This window comes from Balaenoptera musculus, chromosome 8, assembly GCF_009873245.2.
Source record: "Balaenoptera musculus isolate JJ_BM4_2016_0621 chromosome 8, mBalMus1.pri.v3, whole genome shotgun sequence".
Classification (NCBI taxonomy): domain Eukaryota; kingdom Metazoa; phylum Chordata; class Mammalia; order Artiodactyla; family Balaenopteridae; genus Balaenoptera; species Balaenoptera musculus.
In genome coordinates this window covers 5,478,962-5,492,834 of record NC_045792.1, presented here as the reverse complement: position 1 = coordinate 5,492,834, position 13,873 = coordinate 5,478,962, and the positions used below count along the sequence as shown (strand labels likewise).

General features: G+C 46.4%; 1 protein-coding gene across 3 annotated transcripts in view; it reads right to left on the bottom strand.

Moving 5' to 3' along the window:
* The window catches only part of ETS1 (ETS proto-oncogene 1, transcription factor), a 67,036-nt gene extending 53,947 nt beyond the window's left edge, over nucleotides 1-13,089 (bottom strand). Inside the window, exon 1 of one of the 3 annotated variants that reach the window (XM_036860328.1) lies at nucleotides 12,646-13,089. In XM_036860328.1, coding sequence (XP_036716223.1) covers nucleotides 12,646-12,727 — 82 coding nt within the window. In that variant the 5' untranslated portion in view covers nucleotides 12,728-13,089. The remainder of the gene's footprint in view (nucleotides 1-12,645) is intronic. The other 2 variants (XM_036860329.1, XM_036860327.1) reach the window with 2 other exon arrangements.
* Nucleotides 13,090-13,873: the final 784 nt, after the last annotated feature.

Below are 13,873 nucleotides of genomic sequence, written 5' to 3'. Positions count from 1 at the left end.
CGAAGCTGCTGTTTTGCTCATCCAGCACCCAAAACCCTCTGGAGACACTGCAGCCAGCCTGGACTTTCAAATTTCTCCCATCAGGCCACCCATCACAGGTTGAGGGCATAGAAGAGCCACAAGGCTCCCCTAAGAGAGGCCTTCAGAAATCCAGAAATAAAGAGATTTTTTTTTTTTTTTTAAATCTCCAACTGAATCAGAGGCTAACTCCAGTGTCTGCTCGTCAATCATGCAGACATTGATTCATTCCATGCGTGTGTTTATTTTTCTACAAACATTCCTGTTGCATCAAGTGGCCTCAAGGCCTAGACGTGTGCTTCTGAATATCCACTCCCTGGAGGATTCTCAAGAATGGGTGGAGCCCTTACTTCATTCCTCGATTTCCCAATCTGGAAAATGGAGCCAAAAGCACCAACGCTCTCTATGCATTAGTAAATTTAGGTACCTACGTTTCATGTGTCCACTTTGAATTTGAAAATGCACATGGAAATGATGGGAACTCTGTTTTTGGCTTCCGCTCTATTACACACCCCAGTGGTATATATTTATAGATATACTGGATGTTTTTCTTTCTTAGCCTGAGAATAATGAGGAGCCCAAAAGAGCACACTGCACAGAAGGACGCACCAAAAATCAAAGCCTCTGATGAGAACGTTAGCAAATTTTCTCTCCAAACAGATTCTAAGTTGGTAGGACTTTGTAATTAGAAGGATCTAAGTTTAAATTTGTGACTTGAGAGTTCTATGGGTTTGGGAAAATTACTGGAGCCTTTCTGAGACTCAATTTCTTATCTTCGTAATGGGGGTTAAGACACCAACCTTGGTACAAACTCTTAGGTACGAAAAAAGCTACAAGGAGATATAATACAACACAGGGCATACAGCCAATATTTTATAATAACTATAAACAGACTATGACCTTGAAAAATTGTGAATCACTATGTTGCACACCTATCACTCATACAATATTGTACGTCAACTCTACTTCAATAAAAACAATTTTTTAAATAAAAATTTAAAAACACTGAAAAAAATAAAACACCAACTTCATAGGGTTGTTTAAAGAATGTGATTATTTGTGTGAAGCACTTTGCAAAGTGCCTGGCACACAGTAGGTACCCCAGGACTATAAGTTTCACTTCTCTCATGCCTCCAAACTGAAGCACAGATATGTACAGAGACCAAAAGCAAGCACCCAGCAGTTCTGGAGAATGGTTGATTTCCATTAGGAGGTAAGGAAGGTGTAAGATTGAACTCTTGATCTGATGTGAGATCAAGGATGCATTTCCTGCACACACACGCGATTCACCCTCAGAGAGTTCCTAGTTATTCAGCATCGCCACACTGTATCATATCTCCCAGTAATTTAATAACACTCCCTTATATCACGGATGCCCCCAGAGTCTTCTGTAAACGTGAGCTCATTAACGTTCCCACTCTCTCCAAGCAAAGGCAGCTCACTCACCAGGAACGCCCTTCTTCCAGAAGAAAACGGAGCTGACGGAGGTGACAGGTGACACAGAGATGTGGCTAGAATCTGGCAGCTCAAAGTGAATCATGTATCCTGATTCTCATGCCAGGCGGCAAACGGCAAAGGATGAGCACCTGTCTGGCTACCAACACAGAAAATGCTCAAACCAGGAAAAGGGAAGACCGAGGACTCCGCAGGCCTGACCAAAACGACTCAGAAGTGGAGGCCTGAACCCCATTTTGAAGCGGTGACACTTGACAGCCACACTGAGATTTGCTTTACAAGACGAAACGCTCCTGACAAGACTAAAGTTAGTGCCCGCATTCAAAAGTGCCAAACTTAAAACCTGTTCTCCACTCTGGCTGCAATCAGGTGTACCGAGCTCTACACCCACCCCCACCTCCTCGTCCCCAATAATCCAGGGCACTGCTGGCCATTTAGAATTAAACTCACTCCCAAGGAAACAGCCACATGCCAAGGGGCCGCTTCTCTGTGTAACAACCTGTCATTTGGCTTTGGAATGCTCTGGCTTCCAGAATGACCAAAACAGGGGGAAGAAGACTTATTTTTATTGCTGAGGAACAGCACATTGTATTAGGGGGATAATCTAATATAACTTCGCTAAACTCCAAGTGTATACACCTGGCGCCATAGCAAATGCCCCTGCCCCAGATGGAAACTAACAGGGGAAAAAAATCACTCACCGAAAATGTGATTCTTGTACACCTCTCTGGCACAATTCTTTCCCATAGCATGCAGTGTGAGATGCAAAGTTTTTTGGTTTTTGTTTTACTTTTTATCCTGAAGTGCTCCTCTGGCTACCTGAAGTTCCTGCTCGTCATTAAAGTGGACCTCATTTGCTAACAAGGGTAAACTGAGGCTCAGAAGACCAAAGCAATGAGCATATATTTCAATATAAGGAAACGGGGGTTGGACAGGAATTCTTTTCAAAACTCTTTAGATTAAAAAAAAGAAAAAAATGCATTTCCCAAAGTCCAAAGTCAGCCTACCCCAGAGGAAAACTGCATCTTTGTCTAGAAGCCTGTGGGGTAACTCACCTTTTTTTACTTCTTGAGAAAGAACTGACCTACCATCCTACTTAAAGTTTGGCCAGTGGTTTGGCATCATGGAAAGCTGTGCAAATTTTCCAGATCCCATATCATAGTGATTTGTGCAACCCACTCGAAGCTCAATAATTAGCCAACTGTCTACAGGAGACTGACTAACTATGCATAGAAAATATGCAGGGAACTCAATCTCTAGCAAAAGAGCAGAGGATGCCTTGTTAACACTTCTACCTCAAGCTAATGTTTAGTAGCCATAGTAGTAATGTGAATGCACTATGTATTCATCCAATCAAGGAAATATTTAAAATGTGTGTGGCCGAATGGAAATGTCAAGGGGTTTGGAGAATTCCAGCTTCCTGTTCTAACTCTGCCACTTACTTACCAAGTTACCTTGGGGAAGGAACCTGGCATCACAAATGGGCATCAGTTTCCCTACCTGTAACATATTTGTAACTCAAGGGACCGTGAAGCTAAAAGGGGGAGTAGGTCACATGTCAAACTGCGAAATGCTACCAGATCACAAACAAGTAATAAGTGAAGTGGTAAACAGTAGGCACAAACAGACCTTCGTATTTCCCCGAAGTCAACAAATATCCAAATATTTCTGAGAAGAGTGAGCTTTGGAGTGACCTACAGCTGGGCTTGAATCTAAACTCCGCTCACCCGCTGTGTGGCCTTGGGCACATCGTTTAACCTCGTGGTTTCTTCATCTGAGAGATGAGAATAATACTTAGCTAGTAGGGACAGGGGTAAAAGAATGAGGCTCTTGGCACGTTCATAAGCTGGCATGCAATAACTAATAGAAAAGAAAAAAGACAAACAAAAGAAAAAGGTAAAAACGAGACGAGAGATGCCTACACAATTACAGATAGATCAACTCTGCCCTCTTATCAGTGGCAGTTTTTCTTGTTTTTCCCCCAAATTGGCACGCTGATCTTAGGTCCCTGCTCCTGAAAGAAAAGGGCAACTGTGTCAGACCTTTCTCAAAACGTAGCAATAACATCAAGAACCTGATTTTCAGATAACAACTGCGTGCAGGCGCCGTGCCTCCACTGCCGTAAATGCAGCCTTTGCAAGGCCGGCCGCCTGTGCTCACCACACCCCAGCACACACTCGCAGCTTCCTGGACCCGGGGAAACCAGAGCAGGTGGGATCTCCCGGCAGCCAGCACCTCCGGGAGGGCCAGACCCCATTCCCGAGCGCCCAGCAGCCAGGGGCCCGGCCCCTGCCTTGGTACAAACAAGAGGCACGGGCCTCACCAGGGTGGCTTTGAGCAGAACGCGTTCCTGCTGCAGGAGGGGCCTTTTACGCCCAGAGCAGCGCCCTGAGAAGGAGCGGCCGAGATGAAACAGCGCTGGCTCAGACCACACGCTCGGCCCTGAGGACGCAGCTGGGACTGCTGGCTGCTTCACCTACCGGACCCCCAGCTACACCTCCTTCCTCCAGAGCAGACCCCCCGCGCTGGAGCTGCTTTCCGCTGCAACCGTAGCAAAGGCTGATGGAAAAAGGAAGCTGTTTCATGGAGAGGGACCAAGAGGAAGGTATGACGCCTGGTCCAGCGTCACCCCAGGGACAATGTGTTTCTCCAAACGTAGGCAAGGCCTGTGACAATTCCTAACGCCTCTCCCCATGAAAGGCAATCTTCACAAATGTATTCAAAATCCTCCCAATGATGGAACTGTGATGAACAGGACGTGGGGACCGGGAGAAAAATATCCCCATTTTGCCTACCTCTTCAATGACATTGCATGCTCTCTCTAAGCCTTAATTATTTTAAATGCTATCTAGATTCATACACTAGCAGCGTTAAGAGAAACCTTACAGGTCATCTTCTCCAGTGAGTTTATTTAACGATGAAGACCTGGAGGTTCAGAAAAAAGAAATGACTTGCCCAAGGTCACACAGACAAAGAGCTGCAAAGCCATGGCTAGAATCCAGGCCTCCTGGGTCTCCAGGCAGCGATGGGTTCCCCAGAGTGGACACTCAGCTTAGCTTATACACAAAATGTATTCCTGCTAGGCTGATAGATCTCCCCTTATTAGTCCTGAATCCTCACTGCATTCCACGCATTTAATTAGTATTTCAATGATATAAGATAACCAACGCATAATGTATAGAATTAAAAAAAAAAAAAAAAAAAACCTAGGCAGGGAATCTCAAATAGATAGGAAAAAGAAAAATAAATACTATAAGTATACAAGTCAACACATGGAAACTCTTCCACTGAAAATGCCCTGTAGTGGATTTTCTGAAGGATGTTTGAAAATCAGACTCAACCACACACTCTCACGAATGATAAGTAATGATAGTGATTATTCCAGCACAAAACTCTAATTGCACAAAAATATCATTAATTGAGAGTAGGTATAGTACCCGGCACATAATAGGGGTTTCTAAATACATACTTCAAAAAACCACGTATCTACAAACACCCACCAGATTAGGAACCCCCTGGCCTAACCTAGATTCTTATTTTCCATTTGTACCCTGAAAATATGTACCTGATTGATTTTGTCATCTTCTCTGAGGTTTAACGCTTATTCTGATAAACTGATATAGAGGTTTTAACAACTAACAGTATGACTGATAGGTAAAGTAATGTTACCAAAAGAAAAAAAAAAACATCACCTCTCTCATAAGCCTTTTCAATAACACTGCTCTGTCCTTAAAATCTCCCTACTTTCAAAGGCAAAATTCATCCTGAGGTGCAAAACGCTCTCACATAGGTCCTGGTCTCACACTTCCAACTCTCTTCCCTTTCTACAATCAAGGTGTTTTTCTTCCTATTTATGTAAGCCTTTCTTTCACTCCAGACTTTCAGCATTCTCCCCATGCTGTTCTCTCTAACTAAAATATTCCTCTCCCTGTTTTTAACCACATCTTCCAAATTTTTCTGAAATACCCATGGTCTCCCTGAAGCTGACCCAGGAAATTATTCTAACCTACAACTGTTGGAAGAAAGCGCCCAGCAGACACAGAAAATAGAATCATTGATCCCCCTGTACTTCCACAAGTTCAAATGATGTTCCTCCTGCGCTTTTACCCATGAAAGCACCTAGAGCACAAGGGTTATTCCATCTGGGTTGCCCGGACCTGCCATACAGCCGTGCAGGATGTCAAGTATTCAGAAATGATTACAGAGACAAAGAGTGGAAACAGATTACCCACCTGGCCGCTTGGACTAGAATTCCTACCCAAGTGCAATCAATGTTTGGTCCATATGGGGTTTTTTCCAAAAGTCTAGGAAATATCACTTAAATTCTTTGATCGTTTTTTTCACTATCTCCTCTCGTTCTTTCATTAGTCCTTTCATACTTTCTAACTCCTCTCCTGTCACCTCTCTTCTTTTTTTTCTCTTCTTTTTTAGCCAAACGGGATGTTGCAGTTGAATCCACCATTCCATTCCCTTCCTCCCGTCCTAAAAAATTGAGGGCTTGCTGTTTTACTTTTCTTTTTGTTTTTACCCATTTTAATGGTACAAACAAAAAATTTTTTTTTGCCCCTTTTGGTCACAACGTAAAACTTCTCATCTTGGATAAACATTAAAACAAAACAAAGGAAAAATGTCATTGTCTTCACATGTGTAACGATGGCATTTCCCCCTACTCAAAAGTTCATTTTCACACACACACACCCTACACGCAGAGAGTTTACAGTTCCTCCGCAGAACTTTGCAAAGCAAAAATCAACAGCTTAGCATAGCTCCTCAAAGCTACCAAGAGGTTTCAAATGCTTAAAGTGAACTCGTTTGAGGTTGATTTTTAGTTGTTTCCCAGGTGCTGAGAAATATTATATTATGTGTCAAAAAACACATTTACAAATATAACTCATGCTTGGGGGAAACCACACTGAACTTGAATTTCTTCAAACTCTTAATTTGGTCCTTTTAGCTTACTCTGGATGGCCTAAGTACACATCATAAAGAATATTATTGTCCAAAATCAGTGTCTAAGTAGTGTGCACCCCACTTCCAGGGAGAGTCCTAGTCTATCTCTCATTGTGGTGTAATTATTAACAGCACCCATTACACTCTCAAAAGTGTCCCAGTTTGGGTGGTAAATTACAAGCACACACCATCAAGATCTGAAATCCAATACCTTAAAACTTTCCAATGCTACATTGGGTCTTAAAGCACCGTCTAGGTCAATATCTTACAATTCTGAGCCCGAACGAAATGCTACAGAAAAAGGACAATGGGGAAAAGGTGATGGGGCAGTAAGAAGCTACCTTTCCAGTGCCCAGTGACAGGCCTGCCTCCAAGCAGCAGAAACTGAAAAGCACCTGAGAAATATGAAGAAGTTGGCCTAATAATCAATAAATATTTATGGCTCAAACAGCAATATTTTGAGTGTTTCTGTAAGCATGGCTCCCGCCAATGATATTGGATCTGCTGTAACCTACACTACAGACCAATTTCCTTCTGGATCTGCATACAGACTATAAACTACCCAAGTGAAAGAAAAAGGTAACATAGATAGGCACAGAGCTTCAAGAAAAGTAGCCCCATAGTCTGTTTCTACAATGTGAAAAACATCTACTGAAGTTCTGGAGAAAGAGCTCTTCAACCCAACTGAAAAAAAAAAGCAAAACGGAGCTGTAGATACCTGACAAGGAAAAATGATAGATTTGGGGATTGCCTTCACATTCCTAACTCAGAGTTAAGAAGAGCTTAACAGCTGTAAGCAAAGGGTGGACCTAGAATACTGTGAACAGGGAGGCAAATCCCATCTGAGACTCTGTCTGAGCAGGGGGATGGGGCCCACACTTCATTCGGGGGCAGCCAGATAAAAACACGAGGGCTGTGTGGTGAATATACAAATTCCTCTCTGTGATGACCGTGGGACCCAAGGGTATTAACTGTTTGGAAAAAATGTTCCCCATAAGGCAGTGATAGAGGAACCAAGACCTCACCAATGGACCAGTCGCCAGGGAGTCTGTTGGTTTCCCTCTGAGCTGTGGGCCAGCGGGGGGCGGGGGGGGGGGGTGGTGGCATGGGCAGGTCTGCAGGTAGCACCCTGGGGCTCAGCTTCCTTCCTTGTGCCAGAACAGCTACACACAATGTGCCCTGACCCATGACATGGGCTTGAAAACCCTACATTTTAGGCAGGGAAAAAGATAAAACTTATTTGCTGTGCAGACAATAAAGGCAGGTACCTCTGGCCTCCTTGCAGGAAGGAAAATTAAATTACATCTGTACTAAGAAAACAAACTGCTGCTGATCTGTGTCTCTCGTCGCCCAGATTGCGAGTGAGATACATGCAGAGCTGTGTCCGTGACGAAAGAGGTAAATCAGGCCGAATGGGGAGGCTCTGGGAAGGATGTGACCTTGGAAGTGAACACAATCACGTCCTCACCTGTGAGAGAACGAACTACATCTGGAAGATACTGGAAAAACAAGAAGCCTGGTTCTCTGCTTGGTGATCTCAGGCAAGCGTCGCTGGAACCCTCAAGCATCTTCTTAAAGCAACACACCTCAACTGCCAGCCCTGGAGGGAGCTCATGGGACAGACAGGCCCTAACCCCAAGCTCAGAGGAGTCGTGCAGGGCGGCAGGGGCCCCTGCACCCCTCAACCCCCAAAGTACCGACCACCAGTGCCGCCTCGTTTCCCCTCTTTTAATTCCCCGAGCTCCTGTGAATAACACGGTGCTTTACATTAGGTATAAAATGCTCGCAACGCTCATCAGTTTATAAATTTCTACCAGTGCGGCCTAGAGCAAATTATGCATCTCTCAGAATATCCTCTTCCTCATCTGAACAATGGATATAATAATATGTTCCCGTACCCCAGAGTTAGTGGCGTGAAGTGGGAAAGAACCTGGCACGTAACGCAGGTTCAATGCGTGTTTCAGAAATATCCCTACAACTTGGGAATGGCAGGAATCTACCTTCATTGCAAGCTCAGGGAATGCCACCACAGCCATGGGTGATTCATTCCGCAAACCAGAGACGGCTATAATTATACCGTCGCTGTCGCCATTGTAGAGTTATCTGTGCTCTTTGCAATAGGGAGCCTCGCTTTCCTGAAAAAACCCTGACCTGCACTAACCAGCTCTCGGTTTTGCAGAGATTCTGATGGAGCCCAGAGCAAGCTGGGCTCTGGGAGGTTGACCGCGGGCTGGTTTGTCTCCTAGGGGGAGGTGATTCCCCCTACAGGGTGGTCTGGTCTCTTTAAGAAAGAAAAAAAGTTACACAGACAAAAAAACAGCAATACAAACCAACCAAAAATGCCAGGAATGCAAGCTCTGCCAAACAAATAAATAAATAAGATGTGAGATACTTTATAATAACTGGACATGATGCATTTCCCAACCCTGCATAACTGAAGAACTCTACATTTCCATCAACCCTGCAAATGTTCCCCGGCCCCTAGTCTTGGTGGCCTTCTGGCTCTGAGGCAGCACTGACAATCTCCATCACCCACAGTAACTGACTGATCCCTGAGCCTGTAAAACTGACAGCCAGGCCCCGGAGATGCCCTGACGCTCTGAGAGTCACCTGGCTCGCTGTTTGCTGCTGGGGCACAGAACGGAGCGTGAGATCTCAGTGAGGCAGGTGAAAAGGTTCTCTTTAACTTTACTCTTTCTTTCCCTCTCAAATAAGCGATTAGGGGAGGTGCATAGGCAGCTGTAGCCCCTATAAAACACTTCAAGGGCCCCTAAAAATTCTACAGCCGTCATCATTTTGTGTTGTTATTGTGGATCAGCTCTGTTTTAAGATTTGCACACAGTAATAGATTTAATTCTCGTATCAACCCTATGACGTAGAAGGATTATCGCACTCATTTTACAGATGCAGGAGCTGGAGCACACAGAGAGATGAAGTAATTCGTCCAAAGTCACACAGCTAGTAAGTGGCAGAACTGAGATTCAAACCCAGACAGGCTGGCTACAGAGTCCCTGCTCGGAAATGCTGGGCTCATAGTCACTAATGGCGCGTGGTCCGTGGGGGTCTGGAAGCACAGTGAACAGGCGATCCTAAGAGTCCGGCAGCTCTGCCCTTCTCTCTCGTCTGCACAGATGAAGATACAAAGACTGACCAAAGGCACTGGGAGAGGGACGGAGCTTCTTCCTATTTCTAAGGGCAACACAGGTCCCTGAGGGATGGACATCCTTTCCTAGGGTAGTAGGGGGGCTGATCCTTTTTCATTCTTGTAAAAGCGCAAACAACCAGAATTAGAATTCCTGATCTTCCCTGGGCATTATGCTCACCTCACCAAGAAAGTGGAGTGGGAAAGGAGAGGAAAAATTAAGCGGCTGGGGAATGTATTTGCTTTGGCACCCAGCCTCCACCCCTTCTCAGCAAACTCCACACCAGGAGGGAACTCCATGGACACTCTATGGCTTTACTTGTTTTAACCTATTTAAGTTCTGAGAACCTGGCAATCATGTATTACAATCAAAATGATACATCCAACTTCACACCTACAAGGAAAATTCAATGCCAATGTTGTTTCCAAGTATATGGTAATTTGGCACTTAAAGCTGTCAAAACTCCTGTGAGGTCTCAATCCAGAATCAAAGTGAATAAAGGTTCTTGATAAGGTCCTAGCCACTGAGACTGGCAAATGACCCAGGCTCCGGCTGGGACACCCACCTCCCTCTTGCCTCTCTCCAGCCCTCATAAAAGGGGGGGGGGCGGGAGGGAGAAATCCTGGTTTAATTATTTAAACCAGGTAAGTTCCCAAAATAGTTGTCTCCACACATAAGAAACTAAACAACCCAAAGAATCATTCTGACAAATACTTGCCACAGCTGTAGACACAAAGCCACGCTATGAGAAGTTAAACTTTAAAAATGTCCTGTATGGTCTGATGGGCAAAGCAAATCCCCACTTTGCCAGTCAGTGTCTTTTCCCACCAACAAAAGCAAGCAGCCCTGGTCAATGCTTCCTGCATCCTTGCACCTGCAAGTTTAAGTCTCAACTGAAGTTTCTCTGCTAAGCTTTACAGAGGTTAACTTGCAGTATTACTCAAGGCAACTGTACACTGAGGTGGTAGAAACCGGGATGCATTTTACTTGAGCTGCTGGCTCACTAGACATTCTTAGGTAAGTAACTTACCTTCTCTGTGCCTCAACTTCCCTTTCTGGGGTATGGGTATAATATTCACGTATATGCTACTAAACCTCCAGGAAAAAATGAGCTCAAACTTAGTTGACAGCACCAGAAATCAAATCTCATTACAATGAATGGCAGGAGACTGCCCTATTTCTTTGATCAGTTGAAATTTTCTTGTATTGAAGGTTGCTGACAGAATATTTTTGCAAAAGAAGGGCGCTGTAAATTTGCTTATTATAATGGGTATGACCGCAGCATTAGGCCTCACTGTCCCCACTTTACAGAGGGGAAAGTTAAGAATAGTTACTTGCTCAGGATTTCTTTTTATCAATAACCAACAGAACAGCACCATATACTTAAAACCTCTAATATTTACTAAATTACTCCCCCAAAATGCTTCCGCTGTTTACTGTGATCTAAAACATGTGTTGCTAGGGGCTCTTTTTCCTTCCCAGCATGCCAAATCCATTGTAGGTTCGTGGACTGACATATCGACACCATTTCCCAGATGACCAAATCTGTCTCTTCCCCATAAACACACATATAAACAAGCCATACTTCAGGAAAGGACCTATTGGTTGAGATCTATCTTTGCTGGGAACTATCCTTTCACTTCCTCTATAAATGGTCTGAATCAGTTGCGACTAACAGAATTTATTCTGGCTACCTTGAACTCCCCCAAACCACCATCACAGCAGCATAATTTCTGAACTGTAGCTCTATGTGCCCGAAATGTCTCCGAGGTTCCAGGTCATCTCAGCATCCTTGTGACAACAAAACAGTCTTAGTCTTCCTGCACCTCCCAGGGAGCAAGCCTGGGCTTGAGTGTTAGGGGGTCTAAGAGGAGAAGACACCAGCCGCTACCATGTCTTCATTAAGATTTCTGCAGGATCTCCAAATGACAAAACGTCAGCTTGGCTTGTGTTGAAAGTTTAAGCAGATTAAGAAAGGGTTAAAATAAGCAACTAATTATGGCGGAAGCAAAGAAGTGTTAACCATGGGGATCAGCCGCTGAATTTATTGATAACCCGATATAACAGGGCAGCACGTTACTGCGATTAATTTTTTCCAAAAAGCACCACCTTCTCCCTACATCTTCCTATATACCTTTACCTCCAAAATAACGAATCTCTTAAGGATAGCTGGCAGTTCCCTATCCTACAAGAAAGCATCTTTTCTTCTCAAATTGCATTTATTCCAGAAATTCTGGAGCTCCAGCGTCCATTAAACTGCTTAGCACCAAAAACTGTGTCTAAGACAAAATGAAATTTCTGTCCTACCCTTTTCCTTTTCAAATCCTACAAATCCAAGAGCTGGATAACACACCAACCAAAGACCCAAAGTCACGTTTGGTGTTGGGAGGTTTTCCCTCTTCTAACAGATCTTTGGTACCAAGGGACAAATTTACGGCAGCTTAGAAAGATGGATCAAGTGAGTAACCTGCATGAACAGAATCGGATGTTTCCTGGAGTTAAGATGATCATTTCAGCTCTGCTCCCATCTCCCTATCCTCACCCCAGAAGAGAGAGGCTAGATAGCAAAGGGACATGTGACAGGGGAGCTCAGGAAGGCAAGACATTTGAAAAAGTGCATGAAGGCCAGCCAGTTGACACCGTTTGGGCTCTTCCTACCCCAGGCCCTCCATCCGGCTCCAGTTCTGGGGGATGACTGCAGGGTCAGGGGATGATGCCCTCGGCAGCAGTGTCCACCCCCCTAACCTTAAGGAATAAGGCCAGAGAGTTCCCGCTCATTTGGGAAAATAAAAAAGCAGGAATGGGAGTGCTGGCCATTCTAAAAGCTTTTTCCCATTACTCACAAAAACACAGCTGTGAAAATAAATACCACCCCCCAAACAAGGGTCTCGGGCCACCAACAGTCCTCCTCTTCTTCCTCTCTACCTCTCTCCAGCTGCCACCAGCATCGCCTGCTCAGGCAGAAGCTCCGGCAGAAACGCACCACTGCCTGGAAGGGAAGAGCGAAGGGGGTAGAAGCGGAGGGGACCCCGGCCTCTGGCCGAGAGCTGGAGTGGGGGCTTCGGCAGTCACCACTCACCCGGGGATGGGAAAAGCTCCAGATCCACTTTTTCCGTCTTGATGATTGTGAGAGTCGGTTTGAGATCGACGGCCGCCTTCATGGTGCCAGGAGTGGGGGGACAGACGGCACTAGAGCAAGTTTGCTGTTATTCTTGTTGTTTCTCTTTTTAATGGGGATAAGTAACAAGGGACAGGGGACGGGGGGATCGGACCTTCTTCCCTAAAATCTCAAATTCCCGCTGACTTTCCCCGGCGCCCAGAAGGTGAGCGGCCGGAACTCTCTCCCGGGTAAGTTGGCACTTTGCGGGAAAGTGCGCGCGCCGGGTCCCCGCCTCGCCTAGCGCCCCGCCGGCTACCTCCTAGTCCTGGCCCGGCTCCCTCCTCTCCGCGGGCAGCCGCCTGCGCTCGCCCTCGCCCTCGCTCTCCGGAGCCGAGTCCCTCCCTCGCCCGCGCGCTCTCCCCTCCTCTTTGGGGCGTTACTCAAGGCGCCGAGCCCCGGCCGTGGGTCTGCGCGCCCGGCCCCCTCCCCCAGGATCTCCGCGGGGGGAGGCCGGGAGGGACGAGGGGCGGGGCGGCGAGGGGCGGGCACGGCCGGGGGCGGGGCCCTGGACCCGCGGCCAATCGCCGGCGGCGGTCCAAACCGAAAGCAAGGCTGGGCGGAGCTCGGCGCCCGCCGCGCCCTCTGCCCCCCGGGCACAGCAGCCGGGCCGCAGAGGAGCCGCACGCGGAGCCAGGGGGTGCCCAGGCCAATGCGGCCCTTCGGGGAAGTGCGTCCGATTCTCCACGCATTCTTGAGGACTTGGTCACCCGCTCCCGCCCCGTCCCGGGAGCGGCATAGTTCTCCAAGTGCGTGTCTATCATTCATTCACAAAGACTGACACACAGGACGTGAGGCAGCGGCTGGAGGGGCATGCGTGCGAGCAAGCACAGGGGGCTCCGAGCCAGTGTCCTCAAAGGGCTCTGGGAATACTGGACGCCAGCCGATTATGAGTCAGGGATCGGGACTGGATTGCTGGAGGAGCCTTCGATTTTTCAAGGGCCAACAAGTGTTACCGTTAAGAAATTAGTTAAAAATGACCTGCCCTTGATAAGGATCGAGCCCAAGGCAGCCTTCTGGAGACCCAATACAAAGGCCCAACGTCGTCTTTATTACTGGGAGAGTCAGGAACAGGGCCCCCAAACTGGCATCCACTCCTGGGCTTCCTTAAGTTTCCAGTTTCCCTACAGCAGTGGTTGGGTGGCAGGGA